Genomic DNA, 20541 nt, shown 5'->3' with positions numbered 1-20541 from the left:
TTTTTCTTTATTCACATCACATCACATCACATCGATTTTCCCAACTTTAACGGTGTCACCCCATCTGAAACAGTGCTGTGAGTTGTATACGTCCCCTTGAAATGGTGCATTCGCAATGGAGTTTTTTGGAGAAGTGTAGTGTACCATATCGGAGGAAACATAGCACTTCGTGTTAAACTTTGTGCTTACGTGTAACTTTACCCCCAATTATTATTATTGGTGCGTGCCACAGGACATCTTACATTTCCCCCTCTCATTTCCCCCCAAAAGCAATGGGGTAGCATTCTGCTCTATGAGCGGAAGTCATCCCCATATCATCGTCATCATGTATTCTCTCTCTCTCTCTCTCTTACAGCCGAAAGGCGTAAAAAGAAAAAGAAAACAAAAGTGCTGTGTATGTCACCATATCGTAGAAAAAGGGCAATCTTTGACACTAACGGCAATAACCGGTGAAAGCAAAGAAAATAAAAGTTCAGCTACAGGGTATAGAAGCTCCGTAAACGACCGGCGAGTTGCGCATAATTTTCCCCATCACCATCGACGGAAGATCGTTACGCGGTGCTGTCACCAGGAAGCCATAAAAAAAAAAGAAAAAAGAAAAAAACACAATTTTTTGCGCTACTTATTGCTCAGTTCAACTCCATCACGTACAGTACAGGCGGCCCTCATATAGTGAGTACCTCTACGGCAGTCACCGACCAACGGTTAAAAAAAAAAAGGAAAAACGTACTTCTTCTTGTTTCGCGACTTCATACCCTCGAGTGAACGTGCAGTGAAACGTGAAAGGCTTCGTTTTTAGTAATTCTCTAGCGCAGTTATATGCGTTCGTTTACCGGACGAAAATGTGATTGTTTTGCTCTCAGTCCCTCCATCGAGCAAGCAGGATGGAAGACACAGTCGGTGTCTGGTGGAGGAGCACGTTATTTCTAAGCGGAACACATCGGAGGTACACTCCAGGGAATACTGTTCGCAATTTGCCTCGCATGAAACATCGCGGAGCTATATATATATAGTAGTATCATATGTCTCGTAGAAGGCTTTTCACCCCCCCCCCCCCTCCCCTGTAAGATCCGCCTTCGAATGCGGAGCGTGTAATGATGTTGTAAACCTTCCTAGTCTTTGTTCGGTGTGCTCAATAAAGAGAGTGGTTGTAAAAGTGTCTTCTAGATTAAGATGTATACGTATACTATATACTGTATTTTGCTAGCAACTATATTCCAAAGTGTACAAGTGGTTGGCTTGACACAACGTTAAAGTGTAAAAGGGCACTGAAGAGGCGCTGTCGTGCCCCTTTAATACCCTAGCCACACAGCAAACGAGGCGTACGCCTTTTCTGTTATAATTATGTTCCGCATAATTGTCACAAAAAGGCGTATGCCCCCTGTTTTCAACAAATCGGAGGAGAGAACGATATCATTCGAGATGGTGGTTGGTTAGAAGCATTTTGTGTAATTAGTTTGTGCTACATTATATTGGAACTGTACTACACAAGTTTACTTGGTTATATTAAATATCCTGAACAGTAAATGCCATTCCGTTTAATGCATTAAGTTTGCCGTGTGGCTAGACTCTTAAAAATGAACTTCACCACATAGCACGCTCCTAGCCAACCATCACCCCGAATGACAACGTTCTCGCTCTAGATTTGTTGAAAACGGGAGGAGGAGCCTATTTTGTGGCCATTATGCACGGCACAAAATAGGCTCCTCCTCCCGTTTTCAACAAATCAGGGGCGAGAACGTTGTCATTCGGGATGATGGTTGGCTAGGAGCGTGCTATGTGGTGAAGTTCATTTCTAAGAGTGTAGGGTATAAAAGAGTACAGAAGCTCTTTCTGTCTCTACGCAGTGAGCGTGCAGTGCAACCAGCAAGACATGCTGCTATCTATGAACTTCGACACCCCTTTCCACGGAAGAGTTTACGCTAAGGGAAACCCTGGACAATGCTACGTCGTCGGAAATGGACAGAACAACCTGCAGTTCGCTGTCTCTCTGGGCACACGCTGCGGCACGCTACAAGAAGTAGGTGTCCTTTACTTGCACAAATACACGTGTTTTACATGAGTGTGTTGTAGTGTCGACATGGTGGACTTTAGTGCGCCACCGCTTCGCTGTAAGGCGTGACGTTGCTGTGAGCGCTCGAAGTAATTTTGACCATCTAATCATAATAATCGTGTCATACGTACTCTGGAAGTTCCGATGTCGGACTGTAGCTCAGAACCGCCGTATTCGAACAATGCATCCGAGACCTACTCTTGGTATGTGTTGGCTCCGTGACTACCTTGAGGGCCGTCTCTTTTCGATAGGTGAGCAGGAATTCCTGATTCAGTGGACTAATTGGTACATATGCGTGAAGTATGGGCGCGTTGCTCTGAGGAACCTCGTTTCTAATAAGGGATTCAGACTATGTAAATAGTGGAAATAGTCAGAACCAATTTCGCAGTCGAATTTTGCCTGATATGTGTACCCCACCCCCCTCCCCCCGATACGAACGGTAGATTGTACATATTTTGAGCAGTTTAACATACTTGTAACGATCGTTTGCACATAGAACATTTAATTATTTATAATTTTAGTGAAAAGCAAAGTGTAATTTGGGCAGTTACTTGTGTAATTAGATAATTATGTTAATAAACTATTCTGAACACAGTATAGATTGACAGACGTGTTCTTCGTAACCGCATTACCTTCCAATCACAGGGCGATGGAAGGTACGCCAACGAGGTTGTAGTGCAGCAACACCCGATCATCATGACAGACACAGACCGAAACATTCGCGTCGTCTGCTCTTTCGATGCTGGGGACCGAACAGTCACATTGGCATCGACGTTCGCGAGGAATGGCGCCCACAGCGGCCTCGATGTCACGTGAGTGGTCCATACAGAGCTAGCGGACACAACCAGATATGTATGTCTGTCGTAAAGTAGTGCGTACTTGTTAAAGTGGAAATAAAGTGGAAAAATGTGTACCCACTGAATGAAGGATGTCATTACCTTGAAACAAACACAAAATGACGTTCATGTTGTGTTCGTGTCAAAAGGTAACGGCACCTTTAATTCCGCGGGGAGGGATTTTTGCACTTCAGTGTCCCTTTATATGTCATCGACTGTCTCATACTCGAGCCGTCTTTCATTTTCTGTGATTTTGTCCAGGACCTTTAAACGTCATTGACTATCTCGTACTCGAAGCGTCTTTCATTTTCTGTTATCTTGTCCAGGACCAGAGGACAGCCAACAATAACGTCTGTCGTGACCAACACAGCGCCGCCACCTAACGTCGTCATGCGAATACTAGATCCAACTGGTCGTGATGCACGGATTGTCGGGTTAGGCGACGAACTCACACTTCGTATTGAGATTCAAGAGCCAGGAAGTGAGTACGCCTCGTGTGCTGTCGAGATAATTAAGTGCTTGGTACACTCTTAGAAATGAACTTCACCGCATAGCACGCTCGTGGCCAACCATAATCTCGAATGATATCGTTATCTTCCCTGATTTGTTGAAAACGGGAGGCGTACGCCTTTTTTTTGTGACAATTATGAACAGCATAAGTGTCACAAAAAAGGCGTACGCCTCCAGTTTTCAACAAATCAGGGGGCTTAATCGCTTCGTTGTCGTTACGGTCGTTTCAAGCTAACGAGTGGCGGGAAATTCAAAAAGGCGGGCGGGAAATTCAAAAAGGCGGGCGGGAAATTCAAAAAGGTGGGCACGTGACAAATTGCGCGTGACGTGTACCACGTCCTTCACGTATCGCGCGAAGAGCGCCGTGCACGTGTTTTATCACGTGCCCGCCTTTTTAAATTTCCCGCCCGCCTTTTTGAATTTCCCGCCACTCGTTAGCTTGTAACGACCGTAACGACAACGAAGCGATTAAGCCCGCAGGTCAGATATCATTCGAGATGATGGTTGGCTACGAGCGTGCTATGCGGTGAAGTTCATTCGTCATTCTCATTCTCTTGCTCCTGAAGACAGGCCTTGCTCATCGACCCATCTAATACTCTACTCTCCCCGATGAACTCGTGCACCTCACCGCCATCCCGATCCTTCAACCTCCTCTATCCTCCATCCGTCCGTCCTTCCTTTGTGTTTTGTTTTGCTTTGCGTTCTTTTTCTTTCTTTTTTGTTGGCTATAGTCGTGACGACGCCCACTTCTGCGTGGCCAACAACGGCGAGCCTATCCTGCCATTACCCCCCCCCCCTCATTCGTCACCACCACCACCTCATTCTTAAGAGTGTAGTCCTAATCAGACCTGTAAAAATACCTTTCACAAGTAATTAAATTACAATAACAACTACAGGCTCATAAAGTAATTAAATTGCAGTTACAATTACAAAATCATCATGATAACTTAATTAGAAGTATAATTACTCTTGAAAGTAACTGAGTTACACAGAATCGCCTTCATTTCAATGTGTAATAATTTTGTAATAGTAATAATTAAGTAATTCTGGAAATAATTATTTATTGAGTATGTCATTACTTACAGTAATTTGCTTACTTGCAATTAATTACGCCTACAGGTCTGGTCCTAACAAAAATGTCTCCCGCGTAAATGCAACCTTCACTGTGTATAAGCGCCTGAAATGATATGACGCAAATTGCTATTTGCAATTTTTATTTTGCAGCCGCATTCGCCATCTTTGCAAGAAACCTTTACGCAAGAAGTTCCAACGGAGAATCATTGTTCCTAATCGACAGCAACGGGTATGCAAACAATGACTGTGTCATAGAATGTTGATGCTTTTGCATGTCATGTAACGACAAAGCGATTTACGATGATTTACTGAAAATTTTGTCCAGGTGTCCCATCGACCCCAGCATCTTCCCGGCACTTAGACCAGATTTCCGTCAACCTGGCTCACTTTTCGCCAACTTCAAAGCATTCAGATTCCCTTCGTCGGGCATGGTTAACTTCGAGGTGCAAATCAGGTTCTGCCAGGACCGCTGTGACCCTGTAAGCGTGACCCTACCTCCGTTAGTCCCACAGATTGTAATATTGGTAGTGCGGAGGTACACGAGAACGACAGAATCGCCAACCTCCCAAGGTAGCGGGTTCGAACCCGGCCGGGGACGCCAGCAACTTGGTACAAGTTGCTCTGACACGCCGTCTTCCGCGAGGGACGCTAAATACGGTGTGCCGTGTGTTGAGATTTCATGCACGCTAATAATAATAATAATAAAAAAGGCAGGCTTGAAAGATTCCTCCACAGACGGACGACTATGGTGTCGCTCATGATCACAGTTGTCTCGTGACGTAAAGCCACGAATTATTATTACTATTAATCACCACCTCTAGGTCCTCGTACCTCAGCATCATGAGAGATAAATTTGAGGTGTACCATACGAGTAGGGTTCCGCGTTTTTTTGGTTTTTATAGAAAAACACCGAAAAACATACGCCGGGTAAATCTTCCCTCATTCGGTTTTAATCGAAAAACACCGAATACAGAAGGACATTCCAGGACATGACAGAGATACATTGTTGCACGTTGCACATAACCAACAAGTTGTTGACGCGCAGATCAGAAAAACCGTACAGAAATACCATGGTTGTGAATAATGTCCGTTTACTTTTTCGTTAGCCGTAAAACGCCACCGCAGCGAGCAACGCCATGTTGAATGAGCGTCGTGCGGAAATTACATTGTGATTTCTATTCGCCGATAACTGTCGGGTAAACCATGTACACGCCAGGACATCGAAAAACGCCGACTTCGTGAAAATCAATAGACATTGAAAAACATACGCCGAGACCGCCCAAAAATAAAAACAGAAAACGCGAAACCCTACATATAGGTTAGCGTCTAGTGTAAGGCCACATGTGTAAGACTTAAAGCAAAAATCTCGCGTTATTCGATTCGATTAATTTAAAACACGGAACATTATTTCGAGCAATGATGTGTGGCAAGGATACGGCTAACAAAAAAAAAAAAGACAAAGAAAAAAATCGCACTTGACATTGTTTTTGATACTGATTCTACAAACTTTGTTTCTGTGTTGAAACAGGCTAGATGCCCAGCCGGTGGAGAGTCATTCGGCCGCAAACGCCGACAAATCTACGATGACCCAGAGGGCGCCACTTTCGCTCACGGCGCCCATTTCAACGAAACGCGTTCCCCGTTGCACGTCACTGCCCACAGACCAACCGTCATCATCAAGCAGTACCCTCCTCCTCAAGCAGGGGCCACTAACCCGCCTAAGGCACCGACGACAACTTCACGCCCAGCTACAACTGCTTCACGTCCATCAAGCACCGACTCAACAACATTACAACTTCGAGACACCACGACCGGACCGGCAACCACGGTGGTCGTGACCGTACAAACTGACGGCTCCGTGACCACTGAACCGGTCGCCGAAGAAGTGAATTCTACGGAGACTGAAGCAGAGACGTTCAGCAAAGTGACAATGCCCAATTCTACAGCTGACGAGCCCGTGACAGCGTTCGCCAGCACAGTCACGAGTACGTCGACAACCGGAGAAGAAAACGTGACGACTGAGACGTCCGCGGACCACGCCGCGACGGAACCGCCTATACTGTTCAGGAAGCAGGAAATGTATTCGCCTGAGGAGAATAAAAACGACACATCGGGCGAGAAAGCCATCATGCGCCACTCCGACGGTCTTCTGGACGAACAGGCGGCATCGGGTGTACTCAAGATGGAAGGAAGTGAACGTCCGCCCAACAAGGGAGGGTCGACGTCACTTCCGCCCGACTTGACTTCATTACCGTACGGAGGTTACGGGATGGGTTACGGCCGGCATTATCCTCAGCCTCCGGAAGATCTAGTTCAACCAGAGAAAGACGTGTCAGAAAATCGGGGATCCTCACGGAATGGCCGCATGTTTGGCCAAAGTGATCGCAGCCCGTTCGGCGGTTACGGCTCTCCCGGACATCGGGCTTATCAGCGATCGGATCAACCGCAGAACGATACGAGCGTGGGGCGGACGGGCTACTACAGGAATGGAGCACCCGATACTACGCAAGGCACGACAGCGGCTTATCGCTCTCGAGACGGTCACATGTCAGGGTACGGCTCTCCTCCCACGAAGAAACAAACCGCTCCTCATGGGAACATTCGACATCTTCCTCCAGACTACAAGCCAGACCCAAGAAATACGTACTGGTTCGATAAGAACAACGACACCGCAGAGAATCATCAGAATAATGCTATCTGGCGAAAGATATCGACGTCTTCTGGAAGTAACAAGAGCGATGGCAGAGAAGATCTAAGATACCCGCCGCCGTCTCTGCAAGAAATCGTGGCAACAACGGAGCCGCCTTATCCAGAAGAGGTACCGCTATCGTTGGCAATCGTTGTGGGAGAGGAAAACGGAGCTCGCGTTGATAACGGATGGAGGGATCCTGGAAATTATCATCCACCAAGGAGTCGGAAACGAGGTGAGGTCTGCTGGGTTTTGGTGATCACTGACTTATACCCCTGCCACATCTATCTCATCCTTCTTTCACCGATTGTTAGTTTATCCTTTATTTCCTAATTCTTTTCTTTTCTATTTATTTCATTCGTCTTTCATTCATTTTTTTTCTTTGCGGAATAGCAAGACGACGTCCCGTTTGGCTGACCTTTTCCCTCGTTTTTTTTTCCTTTGGTCTAATAAATATATCCCCCCCCCCCTGTCACACCTGCACGAAAAATGACATTACGTGCCTGATGAGTTAAGTCTTACTGTCATTCGTGCCGTGCTATACGGAGATATTTAATGGCATTCGTCTGAATGACATTTTCCGCATAATGAGACCGCCACAACTCATTCGCCCACGAAATGCGTATACCCTCGCTCCCATTGTCTGATCACACGAGCGGTTTAAAACTTCCATAAGCCACTCTGTACTGCACATCGCGCAATTATTTAATAAATTACACGAAAACAAGCATTATTTTTGGAAAATGCCTGGCGTTGGTAGCGATTGCTTTTTTGCATATTTGCTTTTTGCGTAGACTGCCACCTGACAGGCAACAACAACAACAATATATTAATGCTGATGAATGGGGAAATTCGCCACATCAGGTGCGGCCCACTACTACCCCAATGCACAATGGACACAATCAGATGTGTCCTATGATGACAAGCAAGATGGCAGCAGTTTTCCGACATAGTACAGACCATCGATAATGAAATAAAGCAAATTTTCTCATGTTGCGGGATATTATGGGTATTTTCAATCTCTTTGAAATCGTTTACGCTCTTCAAGTACCCCATCTCTTATGCGGCTAGTGGGAGACCCGCATCGCCATCATCGCGTTTAATGTCATTCAAATCTGACGTGTAGTACGATTATCGTAAGGCATGGCATTCGGTACCCGACTGACATTTCACGCTAATGTCATTTTTGTTTCTTCCCGTGGGGCACGGTTGTGGCACCGCCCTCGAGTTCTGTACAGTACACACCAATCAGTTATTTTGCTGTGCACCACTTTAGCGACGTGTAAGATATCATAACGGACTGTCTCGAATGGAAGTGCTATTTTTCACGAACAATTATTCATTCTTCTATGGATGGTGGTGGTGGTCAATGGGCTCGCCGTTGTCGGCCTCACAGAGGCGGGCAACGTCACGACTGACGCCCTGGGGGAATGCGCGTCCTGGGCCGACTTCTAACGGAACTGTACCGACATATGTCCGAAGGAGTCTGAGGAAGGCCCAGGAAAAACCCAGACAGCACAGCCGGCACCGGGTTCGAACCTGGGTACCTCCTAATCTCGACGTGACGTGACTTCCTTGTATGGAAGTCGCGGCAGAGCCTTTGACGAGACCAATCCGAGGCAAATCCGCATTGTATAATGCTTGCATATTCGTCACATGTTGTTGTTTGATGCATGGTTCCGCTTTAATGCGATCCCTCCCTTTCCGCAGAACCTACAGTCCCGCCAAGGGCAGAAGAAGACCTGCCCTGCGATCCGCAGAACACCATCATTATCACGGCTCTCGTAGTATCCGCGATACACGTGGGTCTCATGCTCGGAGGCTTGTTCTGCTTCCGATGGCAGAGGCGGTCGCTCAAGAGAAGACAACTGATCTCGGACTTCCAATTTGCTCCTGCACCTCACTCCGCGGTCACTGTGGCTCATCAGCACAGGGCTGCGCAGCCACGGCCAATGGTCTACGGAAAAGCTGATATGTCCTTCCGACAAATGTACGGCGAGTTCGAGACTCCACCATAACGCTTCGTGGGGTCCTTATTTTCAGTTCAACCGTTATGTCCTGGTAGAAGGAGGTCGCGCCACGTGACCTCCTAAGGGAACAAATATGCGCTTAAAGGGGTACTCAAGTGCAAAATTCTCTCGTCGCGGAATTGGAAGATGCTGTTACTTTAACAGCAATAGAAAAGAAACGGGGTTGATCCGCTGCGTCATTCATGATTTGTGCGAGAAGGAAATAGCCAGTTTATACTTTTCCTATTGTCGAATCATCGCGGGAAGTCGTTTGCGGCGACCAATGGAAGGTTGCCCCGCATTGTCGCGCCTCTTGAGAAGGAGAGAAGAGGGAAAGCGTTCCTTTTGTGCTGCTGTCAACGTAAAGGAATCTTTCATTCGACGAGGAGAAATTTTTGCAGTTTAGCGATTTTCAAGAATCGTCGTAGTGGTTCGAAACATCAGCTTTTCTTTTTTATCTTCTGCTGTATGGGCCGTTAGAACAGCTGGCTTGAACATTATCCGCCATCTTGTTCCCTGTCTCTGGTTGCATGTCCCAATTATATCATTATCATCGACTGTGGCGTCTTTCGTTATCGGATATTTAGGTGACCACGGGTGTGTTCCGAAGCTTGGCTCGATGAGAAGGCATCTGATTGGTCTGCCAAGTACATGTCTCGGGGGCGCGAAATTGGAACAGACTTGCTGCAGGTTTAGCGCTGCGTTCGCCATCTGTTAGACAACGCAGGAACTACACCCCGTACTCGATAGAAAGTTGCAACTGGTCAATTAGCGCTGAGTCATCAATACGTATGACTAGGATTCCGCGTTTTCGGCGTTTATTCCTGCGATGATTCGTCGGGCGTTTTTGGGCATTTGTATGTTTTTGTCAAATTCGGAAATTTTCGGCATTTTATAACGGTTGTGCCAAATATAGGTGCCGAATAATCGGCAGCTATAATCACCGGACGGAGTTACACAGGGAGGAGCTTTTTCCCTAAAAACCGCTTGAAGTACAGCTAAATGGTGAAATTATGAAATGAAACATTCGCATATCAAACCGTCAATCCCTGCTACAGAAAATACTTCGAAATCAGGATTTTCTTTCACATAGTAGTCATCAGGAGCTTTCCTCTTGCGTCCCATTTCGCAGCCGCTTGAGAGACTGCCTTAGGGTTTCGCGCCAACCAAATAAAAAGACGACTTCTGCCCTAAGCGTGCAGGGTCATCGCTACTCCTTGACCAATGATAGGTACACGCATGATTCATGGAAGGAGAGCAGCTTACTAGGAAGACGTTGGGGATGCAAAGAATTTCCTTTCCTTTGTTGAGGGACTCACGCTGTACTTGAACCCCGTTGACCCACTGACAAGTGTTACAGGGGATGTTTTTTTCCCGGAAACTAGGGGTTAGCGGCCCCGTGGGGCGGAAGAAAAAACACAATCGGGTACCGGCATTTTCGGCATGTAGCACTATATGGAAGAGTAGAATTCAGAGTTTTTCGGAACATACCCAACTTCGAAAAAAAAAAAAATATTCGTCGGGTATTTAACGGCATTTTTCGGCAAATGCCGGAAACGCGGAACCCTCCGTAGGACCTATACTTAAACGCCCGGAGACTTGCAGACGTGGAAGTCTCGATGTCGTCGACAGACGTGACAACCTCCATGGCTACCGTCAACTAGTCTGCATGCCTAGCCTGCATCGGTGCAGACTATAGACGAGGGGCGTCTTAGTAGCAGTGTATAGGCGAGAATCGGAACGAGACCCAAAATGGCAGCGCTTCCGGTTAAACCGCCAAGAAGAGTCCGAGTGCCAGAACACACCCAACATGAATAATCACTAAACCGAAGTCCCCGCTTTCTCTGAGACGACGACTTTGTAGTGAGGCTTCGTCGTTAGTAATACGGCTCACCTCAAAATATTTATGCCGTGGTCATTACCCATCCCGCCGTTCATCAACCTCATGCATCTTTTGCCCAGTTGGCTGCAGCTTGTACAATGCAACCATTCTATTTTTCATTCTAATCTTTGTGCATGTCACATTGATGTGGACGCCACGAGCCGGCAGCAGTGCAATATAAATTTACGTTTATTTATTTTTTTCTTGTTTATCGAATCTGCATTCACACTCGGTTTGTGATGCCTGATGAATATGGATCGCCCTCTGTTACGTGCAAATTTTATTGGCGACCGCATTTCCAATTCCTATTAGTATTTTTTATTCAAAAGGTAGGTCGCGACACTGGCACCGAGCCACAGTAAGTTTCCCCGCGTGTCACGCATAATGCGAACGGTTCGATGACACTCTCAAATCCGAAATTCCAATGACCCAACTATCATTCCGGTGATATTGTTTTCCCTCCTGATTTGTTGAAAATGGAAGGCGTGCGCCTTTTTGTGACGTTTATGGGTCAACTATCACAAAAATGTGTACAACCCCTTCTTCACATCAAGCGTGATACCAATATTACCTTTAGCGTGTTATATGGAGAAGTCTTGAAGAGTATGAAAGCATGCGACGCTACTTTTTTTTAAATTTGTGTGTGTAGTTGCAACATTCTGATGTGCAACATTCTGTATCATTAAAGTCATTGTATGGGTCATTAAAATGGCGATCAGTTAAACTACAGTCATGTTTCCTTTGGCAACTACAAGCACAGAAGAAAACACGATGTTAGCTTGTGAGCTTGTCGTCGTCCACAATCAGCATGATGATCCTGACATATTTTTGGTGGTTATCAAGGGCATTTCTCCGTAGTTCCTTGTGCTCGCTCATTTTCGGTCGCACTTCTCTATTCTTATGCACGTGCACTGTACAGTTTGTGTATTTATATCCGTTTTCATCTTAATAAAGAACCTTCATTACCAACTGTCTGTAAATTTTGTCTACTTCTTCTCACCACATAAGGTGTTGTCGTATTGACTACTTTCGGTTTGGCAGCCCTGGCAGCTTCCAGACACAGCATGCTCGCGCGCGACAGAGCCAACGTTCCGAAAGCGTGTTACATGGCGTGGGTTCCGCAACGCGTATTATACCTACAATTTCCTCCTCTAAACATGGCAGTTCCTCCACATTCTTAAACGCGTCCGACACCAACAACTGCCGTCAACGCAGAGTTAGCTAGTTAGTAAATTAGTAGAATAAGATAAACCTTGGAGCTCTCAGCAACCCACCATTGGTGCTACCTGCTCCATTGCAAAAGCTGTATTGCTATTGCAAACTCTGTCAAACCTCAAAAACTCTGAACTCAAACTCACGGGCACTCAATCAATAGAGCGGGAAAACAAAATATCACACTACAAAGGTACAAAATACGGTGTCAGCAGTTCACACTAAAAGGGAGTTTGCACTTATTGTTCACAATACAGTTGTGAGACCGGTCTCACTCAGGAAGGCTACCAGCAGACTGATTGTCTTCCGGTGATTGCGCGGAGTATCCCAAGGACCCAATAAATGAGCCAGCTCCACTGACTGTGCAAGTTCTGCTCAATCACCACAAAATCACAGCATTCTCCGTCTACATAAGGCCACCCTCTGCAGAACTGCATCACGCCCTCCTACACGAAAAGCCTGTCCTGGGTCTCCGCTGGGCGACCCCAACGTCCTCCATCTACTCTGTGGCACGAAGATTTCGCATAGATCTTTCGAAGACATCGCTGATTGATTCGCAAGCTCGGGGCATCGCACACGTTTGACTTCGACCGTCCCTTTACTACATATGTACGAACCGCGTACATGCAAAATATATTAACTTGACCCACGCTACGCTGCACTTTTCACTGGTGTGGTGGCCAACTTCTTTTGGAGCTATCACTAAGGCATGAGCATCGGACAGAATCCCAGCAGAATGGAGCGAGAGGATCATAGTTGCCATCCTAAAGATGAGCGGACCAGTTAACGACGTAAGTTCTTATCCGCAGGTTAACACCATCTTGTACCTTGCTAAACCTATACGGCGCCTGTTGCTCAGGCGCCTCCTATGATACCTGGCGAACGAAGGCATCCTCCCGGAAGAAATGACCGGCGTCAGAGACATCATCGCCCCTCCCCCGTAAAAATACTTAACCCCAAGCTCGAAGCTGACACATTTTGGTGAAGAAAGACCTCACCTTAGTATATCTTACCTTTCTATACCAGAGTAACCGACGCTGGACACATGAAGCTGCAGAAGGCATGAATAGCGTTGATGTGTATTATCCTACTCACCTTCATTGTGAGCATAGCAGAGCCCTCGTCTTTTAGACGTCCCCCCCCCCACTTTTTTTTCCTCTACTAGATCTGGAGTAGCTTGTCCCGCTGTGAGCGGGCTCATACCTCCATATCTTTTCTCTACCATCATCATTATTATTATCCTACCGGCTGGAATGACGCATAAGCATACCTCTGAAGTAATTAATTACAAGCAATTCAATTCGTGTCATTCATTACATTCTTTGTAGTTAATCACATTCGATATTATGTGATTGTAACTGTAACCGGACCTTTGCGAGTAATTTGAAATGAACTTTGAATTACTTTTGGAACTACTTTGTATGCGATTTGGGATACAACTTTCGAATGTCCAATCACTTTCACGATGTCCGCGATTTTTACTCTATCACGTGTCAGCGTCATCGTCATCGTCCGCTGACATGCCCATCGTCAATGTGTGTAAGTGGCGCCACAGCAGTATTTAACGGCGGCGCGCCACGTTCTCATTGCCAGTCAGTCAGTATATGTCTTGTGTCATCGGTAGATTCAGAACGTCCTATGACGACCTATTCGGCGCTTTACCATCCTAAATTATTATGCATACCTGTAAATACGCCTCCTCCTCATTAAACGTTTGTGATGTGATGTGATGTGATGTGATGTGAATAAAGAAAAAGATGGGGATGGGGATGGGGATTTGTTGCTGCTCCGGCTGTCGCATCATTATTTCAAGAATTTGGCGGAAGATGTCATGGAGTGGGAGCCACGGCCCGTTCAACTTCCTTCCACGCTTGGCATCCCAGGACGTTCCATTTTCATCCCGCCTGACACACGGACAAACCCCCGCAACATAGTGTACGATTCGGTGTGTGGTCTGCAATCGTCAAACGGTGGTATAATCATGACCAGAAGGCGCGCTAATCTTCCGGAAATGAATTTATTTATTAAATAACAGAAAATAGAGATACTTCTGCTGGAGGACAATGAAACTTATAAACTAAGCTGCTATGTTTAGGCCTTTTTCCACTGTCTAATGTTCTCATGTCTCCGCTATGTAATAAGCAAATTTCTCCGGCAATTCTAACATTGTACATGGCATTGTACTCCACTACCACTAGTCATTTTCTTGTCTTTCGTCTTCTCCACCTGAAATTTGTCTTTCGGATATATATATATATATATATATATATATATATATATACAATGAAATCGTACAGGGTGTTTCACGAAAAATGAGCCAAAGTTTAAAAATAGAATGGTTCACCGCACCGCAAAAAAACGGACTGCATAGTGTGAGGATACTCAAACTATTTTTGTTTTGTAATTAACTAATTAAGTGAAATTAATTAGTCCGTTTTTTAATTAGAAGGATTAGAGCCAAAATGTCAATGAGAAAGTTCTATAGCGGGCGATACATCGACACGAAACCCGTCGATTGCAACTTTGTACCTCTAACGGATCCTTTTTTTTTTCCGGCTCTAAAGACGAACAACTTTCGGGTTTGCAAAAAATCGACTGGGACCAACGTCGGTTTTTTGCAATCCCGAAAGTCTTTGGAGCCGATAAAAAAAAAAAAAAAAGGGACCCGTTAGAGGTACAAAGTTGGAACCAGCGGGTTTCGTGTCGTTGTATCGCCCGCTACAACATTCTCATTGACATTTTGGCTCTAATCCTTATAATTAAAAACTGAATCGTTAATTAATTAATTACAAAACCAAAATAGAGTATCCTCACACCACTGGTGACACTACGCAGTCCGTCTTTTTAGTGTGCGATGAATCATTCTATTTTTAAACTTTGGCTTTTCGTGAAGCACATAAGAAACGCCTATTGGAATGAACGTAATTCAGTATAACTCAATTGCTTTTCAGAGTAACTGCAATTGTAACCCAGTTATTCTTATTGTGCAATATTAACTGTAATTTAGTAACGATTGAAAGGTAATTTTTACAGGTCTGCTCAAGCGATCAAGCCTTGTTTAGACTAGAAGACGTTGGTACCGACTGCGGGAGAGATCACGTGCTTATACGAACCAATAGGAAAGACGGATGCTCTCGTTCCTCTCACTTCCCACTTCTCACATCGGTTGTGTTCCTTTATTGGATTCGCGCAACTCGAGAGTCGAGAGAATCGACTCTTGGTGGGTGAAAATGCCGCCGGGCGGCTCTCGTGATGTCATCTCCGTGGCAGTGACTCGAGGAGGAGGAGGAGGAGGAGTGTCGTTGGGAGGAACCCGAGAGGTCTGCCTGCCTGATTAGGCGGCATGTTTCTCGGGAAGGGAAAGGTGGTGGAGAGGAGGAGAGGAAAGGGTGAAGTGGAAGACCGAACGGAATCCGCTCTGGGGGAGGATAGCTGCGTCCATGGGCCGACTTCAGGGGAACTGTGCCGGCATACGCCTATTACACATCTGAGGGAAACCCAGGAAAAACCCCAGACGGCACAGCCGGCCCGCGGATTCGAACCGCGGACCTCCCAGTCTCCAAGCGCACGCGTTACCGTTGCGCCACCGGAGCTGGTGGCAGTGACTCCCGTTCGAAAGTTCGAGGATTCAGCACTAGAGGTGCTCGAGAGTCGAGCAAATACGGCGCCCTGATCTGCTAAGTATTGCATGCATGCTTCGCCCAGCGACAACGCACGCGAAACGTCCGCTCTAATTCGAGAAGACGCCACTGCGCAGTGCACCGTGAAAAGGCGGGGCCAGAGCTCTGGGCGGGGCGTCCGCGTATGCCGCGATAGACGCAGACGCTGTGGCCTTTAGTGGGAGTGAGTGGACACATAGATTTTGGCCTTCGTGCACAAGTGAAAGCAGGCGTAAAAGCGAGGCTGTGTAATGCATCGAAAGCGTCGCGTACCCCGCATGCAAGCGCATTTATGAGACACCTCCGGGTCTGTTGCCACGGGCTTCCTGGTAACGCACAATAGCGGACACGGCGTGGCATTTGTTTAAAGTTTGTGGGCCGCTTCGCGACCACCCTAGGGACGTTCGCGACCCACAGTTTGGGAACTACTGCCGTATACGATGACTCTCATATGTCACGACTCCGACTCGCGGGTTGCGCGAGCTGCATGAGCGAACACAACCATCGTATTCACGAGTCTGTGCTTCACTCACAAAACGCGTAGAAAAATAATACGGCTTCCCTGAGTATTCTGGCGTGTGGCAGCATGTGTGCGACGCATGAAGAATCACAGTACGTCACAGCCGTTTTAAACAGCTGCGACATATACGGGCGGAGGTTTGAACCGCATGCCTCCGTGGCGCAATCGGATAGCGCGTTCGGCTGTTAACCGAAAGGTTGGTGGTTCGAGCCCACCCGGGGGCGGCCTACTGAAATGTTTTACATTACCTCACGTAGGAGAGGGCGGATAGTATCATTCAGTTAGATGCTGATATTGCTCTGCTATTTAGCCGAGACTTCGCGACCACCTGGTTTGGTTCTTTTTCTCAGTTACAAAGGCCCTACCTCGACTGGGTCTGTGATCGTTACTGTTCTCTTCCGCACTGTGATTTGCACGTATTATGCAGCTTCAAGCTTTGCCGCCTTTATTTATTTACAATGCGTCAAAGACTCATAAAAGGACATTACAGAGCGCTGCGGTCAGTTAGTTTAGTTATAACAAGATATATATGTATACAACAAATGACCACAACACATTACGCCAAAATAAGAAGAAAAATAAACATAATAAAAAATACAAGGAAAAGACCACAATCGACGCATGAAGTGATAAAGTGACCAATGCTTCCCTACTGAAATACCCATGTTTGTAATATAACCATTACGATTTACCAATGTTCACCTGGCAATGCCAAACTCGTTTTTGGACACGAAAAGACGATTAATAACCGCTAGTCGAGACGCACACGAGAAGCTCCATTCGATCATCGTTAATTGCGGGTAAGAAATGCACTTCCTCGACATCAGCAGAGACACGCCACTTGATCACGGTAATTACAGTGACGCTTGCCACCAGCGATGTTTGGGTTTCCATGCACCCGCAAGCAGGTATGCTTTTTTCCCACCATTTCAAAGTGTACGCAATCGCTCCAGGCTACAATTATTCGTTCGAGATCGACGCAGGTCAAGTTGAGAGGATTCTGTATCATGGGATGCGGAAGGGATCGATGATTGGGGCGTACCCGTCTAAAAGCGTCAAAATGTCGGCAACGCTATAAGTTGGTGATTCGACAACATAAGGTCTTCGAGATCGCTTGCGAACAAGTACTTAATGACTGCTGATGCACTCTAGGAAAGGAACTATATCTTTTCAATTATGTCGTTCCGGATGTGTTGTAAAGCGGACGTCTATACAATTTTCGCCCCCACTGCATTCATAGTTTTTTTTTTAGAGATGGGACGAATCCAGAATTTTCCGAATCCGAATCCAAATGCGAATCCACGGAAGGTTCTGCTAATCCACGAATCTTACGAATCATGAATCTTTCAAATACTTTCTTTAAAAAGCGTTTCAAAAGCCAGAAAGAAAAAAAATAACTTCTACTCGAAAGTGTTTCAAAGCAGAGTATGATACCTGTGTCTAATGAAATGACAAATTAAATAATAGTTCAGTTTCAGGAGAAAATATACCCACATAGTCATTTTCAAACGTAATTTATTTAATACGTTGTTCATCGACTACAAGAAATACACAAATTCTCGAGTCTCAAAAGCAAAACCATGTTACTTTTAAACCTGTAGTGCAACAGTTCCTACCTGCACTCTTTCAGTCCAGAGTAATGTAAACAAACAAACAAGAAAACACCCACCGACGTTTCGAGGATTCCAGGATTCGCGGATTCGGTTGGCACATCCACAGTTTTTTTTTTTTCAAGGTTAAATTTGAAAATTACGGACGATGCTGTGTCGGAGGGTCACCAGCTGCGCAGTGTTCGTCAAGTATACGGAGGCAAACCTACATTGCATGCGGACAACACTGGATCGAAAACGATATAAGTTGGTTATTTATCAGCCACGCAGCCACCAGAAGCAGTAAGTATGGACAGAGGGTGAGTTTTAGCTTGCTTGTAAGGGACACGGAACCTGAGAACGCCAATGAGGAGCACGCCACTTTAGGGGCACAGGGGTGGCATCCAATGTATTGCTCCGCAGACGAAAGCGTGCTGGGCGAACGCGATGCATCCTGGACAGGTCCTGGTCGCACGTCACAGCAAACACCAAGGCACACGTGACCTTGCCGACCACGGCGCCCGTGATCGGCTGCCAAACCGTTTGTAAACAGTGCGGTTGTTGTTTCTGCACGACGTTTTAGACGCCTTGCGATCACGGTAATGTTTTTTATCCGATAATCTCGCAGTAAAACGCGCAGTTTTACACATAATGCCTCGTAATGTTGACGACTTCCAAAGATGTGATCACGACAGCGCTTTAAGATTACTGAGCCGATGCGATGTACTTAAACTAAGGCGAAATGGGCTACACTCTTAAATTTATAACACCCTTTAGGGTGTAATCCGGGCGTAACTGGGGTGTAAACTAATTTTTACTCCCAAATTACACCAGCTCGAAGAAACATGCTGGGATGAGGGGTGTTAAATGGGTGTAGTAATAACGTAACACCTTATTTACAACGTCCACTGAGCTCGGGTGTAAAAGAGGCGTAAAATGGGTGTACCGGGCATAGAGCTTTTACATGAACTGTATTTCTTTTGAAAGCACAATGATATGCTTCATGTTACCTACAGATGCATACAATAGGGCACCTCAGCAGAAATGTTGGGTCTATACTCTAAATCCTGTGACGAACATGTGCCGGTTAAAAAAGTTCCCTCAGAATGTACAGCCGGTACACAGCCGTAACCGTCTGGAAGCAGCCGTAGCAGCTATCAAATAGCAAGCCCAACGATCCCTATCGACAAATATGTGTGCCCCGCTGAATAATATGTGTGCCTCCTGAGCCGTATACTCGTGTGCTTGTCGAATAATCCGTGTGCCGGCTGAATATGTGTGCCTTCGCTGGAGCGTACTACGTTGTTCCGCGCTCCGCCTGTGAGGAGTGACGTGGCACCGCGTATTCTACCGCAGTGCATTCGTCGCTGCGTTCGTGCCTGTTATGTGCGCTGCAACCTCGCCTTTGAAAGGACGACAACCTTGCTTTCTAATTACAAGTTTAATGTTTGCTTAAGGTAAGTCAACCTGGCTGTGATGCAACGTACGACGCCTGCGTTTTACTTGTGTTTAACAATCGTTCTGTTGCAGACGATGGACACATTGCAAATGGCGGCAGGAGTGGATCGGCTACATCGGTGAAGCGACGATTTATATTACAAGAGAGGCTAATTGTATTCTTTCGTTACAGGTGAACGTGGGACTGTATCGACTGCAAGGACGTGAGTTACAAAAAGCTGTAATATTCTAGCAATAACGTTTGAACAATACCAGCGTGATGTTCACTTCGGTTTCTTTACAGGTAGTGTCCTGTCTCAACGGTCACGCATATGCGTGCAAAACTGCAACTGCTTCTCACATCGAAGAGGGGCCTGGTGCCACATGCTCGGACAATTATTCGTCGGCCATTTCGTTTGGGGAACTGTCGTGTTCGTCACTAACAATGGCCTTGGTTGAGCTTTGCAGTGCCAGCCTGGTGCATCGGAGGGGTTGTGTCCATGCAACGTGTGCTTCATATGTGTGTGTTGGGATTAGTGAACCGTGTATGCTTTCCATTCAGCCAACGATGATGTACTGGATGAAATTTAAAGGTATGTGCACGCCAATAAAATTTTGTGTTTCAAGTTCAATGTCCTTGGTGAATTTTTTCCCCTATTTTCTTCTTCTTTTTTTCCCCGAAGCCTGGCGATCATTTTCTGTTAGAGAACTTGAAAGGCATAATGTGTCTCGCGTATTAGTTGGTACAAGTATTCCTTCATTACGGCCGGTACACTGTGGCTCCCGACGTCAGCAGCGATGTCGTACCAGTTGTCTCAGGGGGCACAGGGCACCTACAGCTTTCGCAGGCTTCCTCTTGAAGTCATCTGGTGCACTTTTTGTGAAATGTACCAGTTGATCAGGAGGCACCTATCCGTCAATGGGTTTAGAATGTACATTGTACCTATTTGAGACGTACTTGTCTGAAGTTTGGGTTTCGGGCTTAAATATGTCGAAAATATGTCGGTAAGCGGCAAAACGACATGCAAACAAGGTCACATGACCTCAAAATGACGTTATCTATGACGTGCG

The 20541-nt window shown here is 46.1% G+C and overlaps 1 protein-coding gene, 1 long non-coding RNA gene and 1 other non-coding gene across 3 annotated transcripts in view; all 3 read left to right on the top strand.

Annotated features, from left to right (window-relative positions):
- Nucleotides 1-12016, top strand: part of LOC135391294 (uncharacterized) — a 42650-nt gene extending 30634 nt beyond the window's left edge. The window contains exons 14-20 of the mRNA XM_064621506.1: nt 1848-2020; nt 2699-2865; nt 3216-3370; nt 4624-4702; nt 4799-4952; nt 6002-7397; nt 8873-12016. Of these exons, the coding sequence (XP_064477576.1) occupies nt 1848-2020; nt 2699-2865; nt 3216-3370; nt 4624-4702; nt 4799-4952; nt 6002-7397; nt 8873-9180 (2432 nt within the window). The 3' untranslated portion in view covers nt 9181-12016. The remainder of the gene's footprint in view (nt 1-1847; nt 2021-2698; nt 2866-3215; nt 3371-4623; nt 4703-4798; nt 4953-6001; nt 7398-8872) is intronic.
- A 4578-nt stretch (nt 12017-16594) lies between these two features.
- Trnan-guu (transfer RNA asparagine (anticodon GUU)) lies at nt 16595-16668 on the top strand. The gene has a single exon. It is a non-coding gene; the product is annotated as a tRNA-Asn (tRNA).
- A 2684-nt stretch (nt 16669-19352) lies between these two features.
- Nucleotides 19353-20057, top strand: LOC135392759 (uncharacterized). Its single transcript, XR_010422213.1, has 3 exons — nt 19353-19490; nt 19564-19694; nt 19775-20057. It is a non-coding gene; the product is annotated as an uncharacterized LOC135392759 (long non-coding RNA).
- The last annotated feature ends 484 nt before the right edge of the window (nt 20058-20541 follow it).

This window comes from Ornithodoros turicata, chromosome 4, assembly GCF_037126465.1.
Source record: "Ornithodoros turicata isolate Travis chromosome 4, ASM3712646v1, whole genome shotgun sequence".
Taxonomy (NCBI): Eukaryota; Metazoa; Arthropoda; class Arachnida; order Ixodida; family Argasidae; genus Ornithodoros; species Ornithodoros turicata.
The sequence above is the reverse complement of the archived record's forward strand: the minus strand, read 5'-3'. Positions and strand labels throughout refer to the sequence as shown.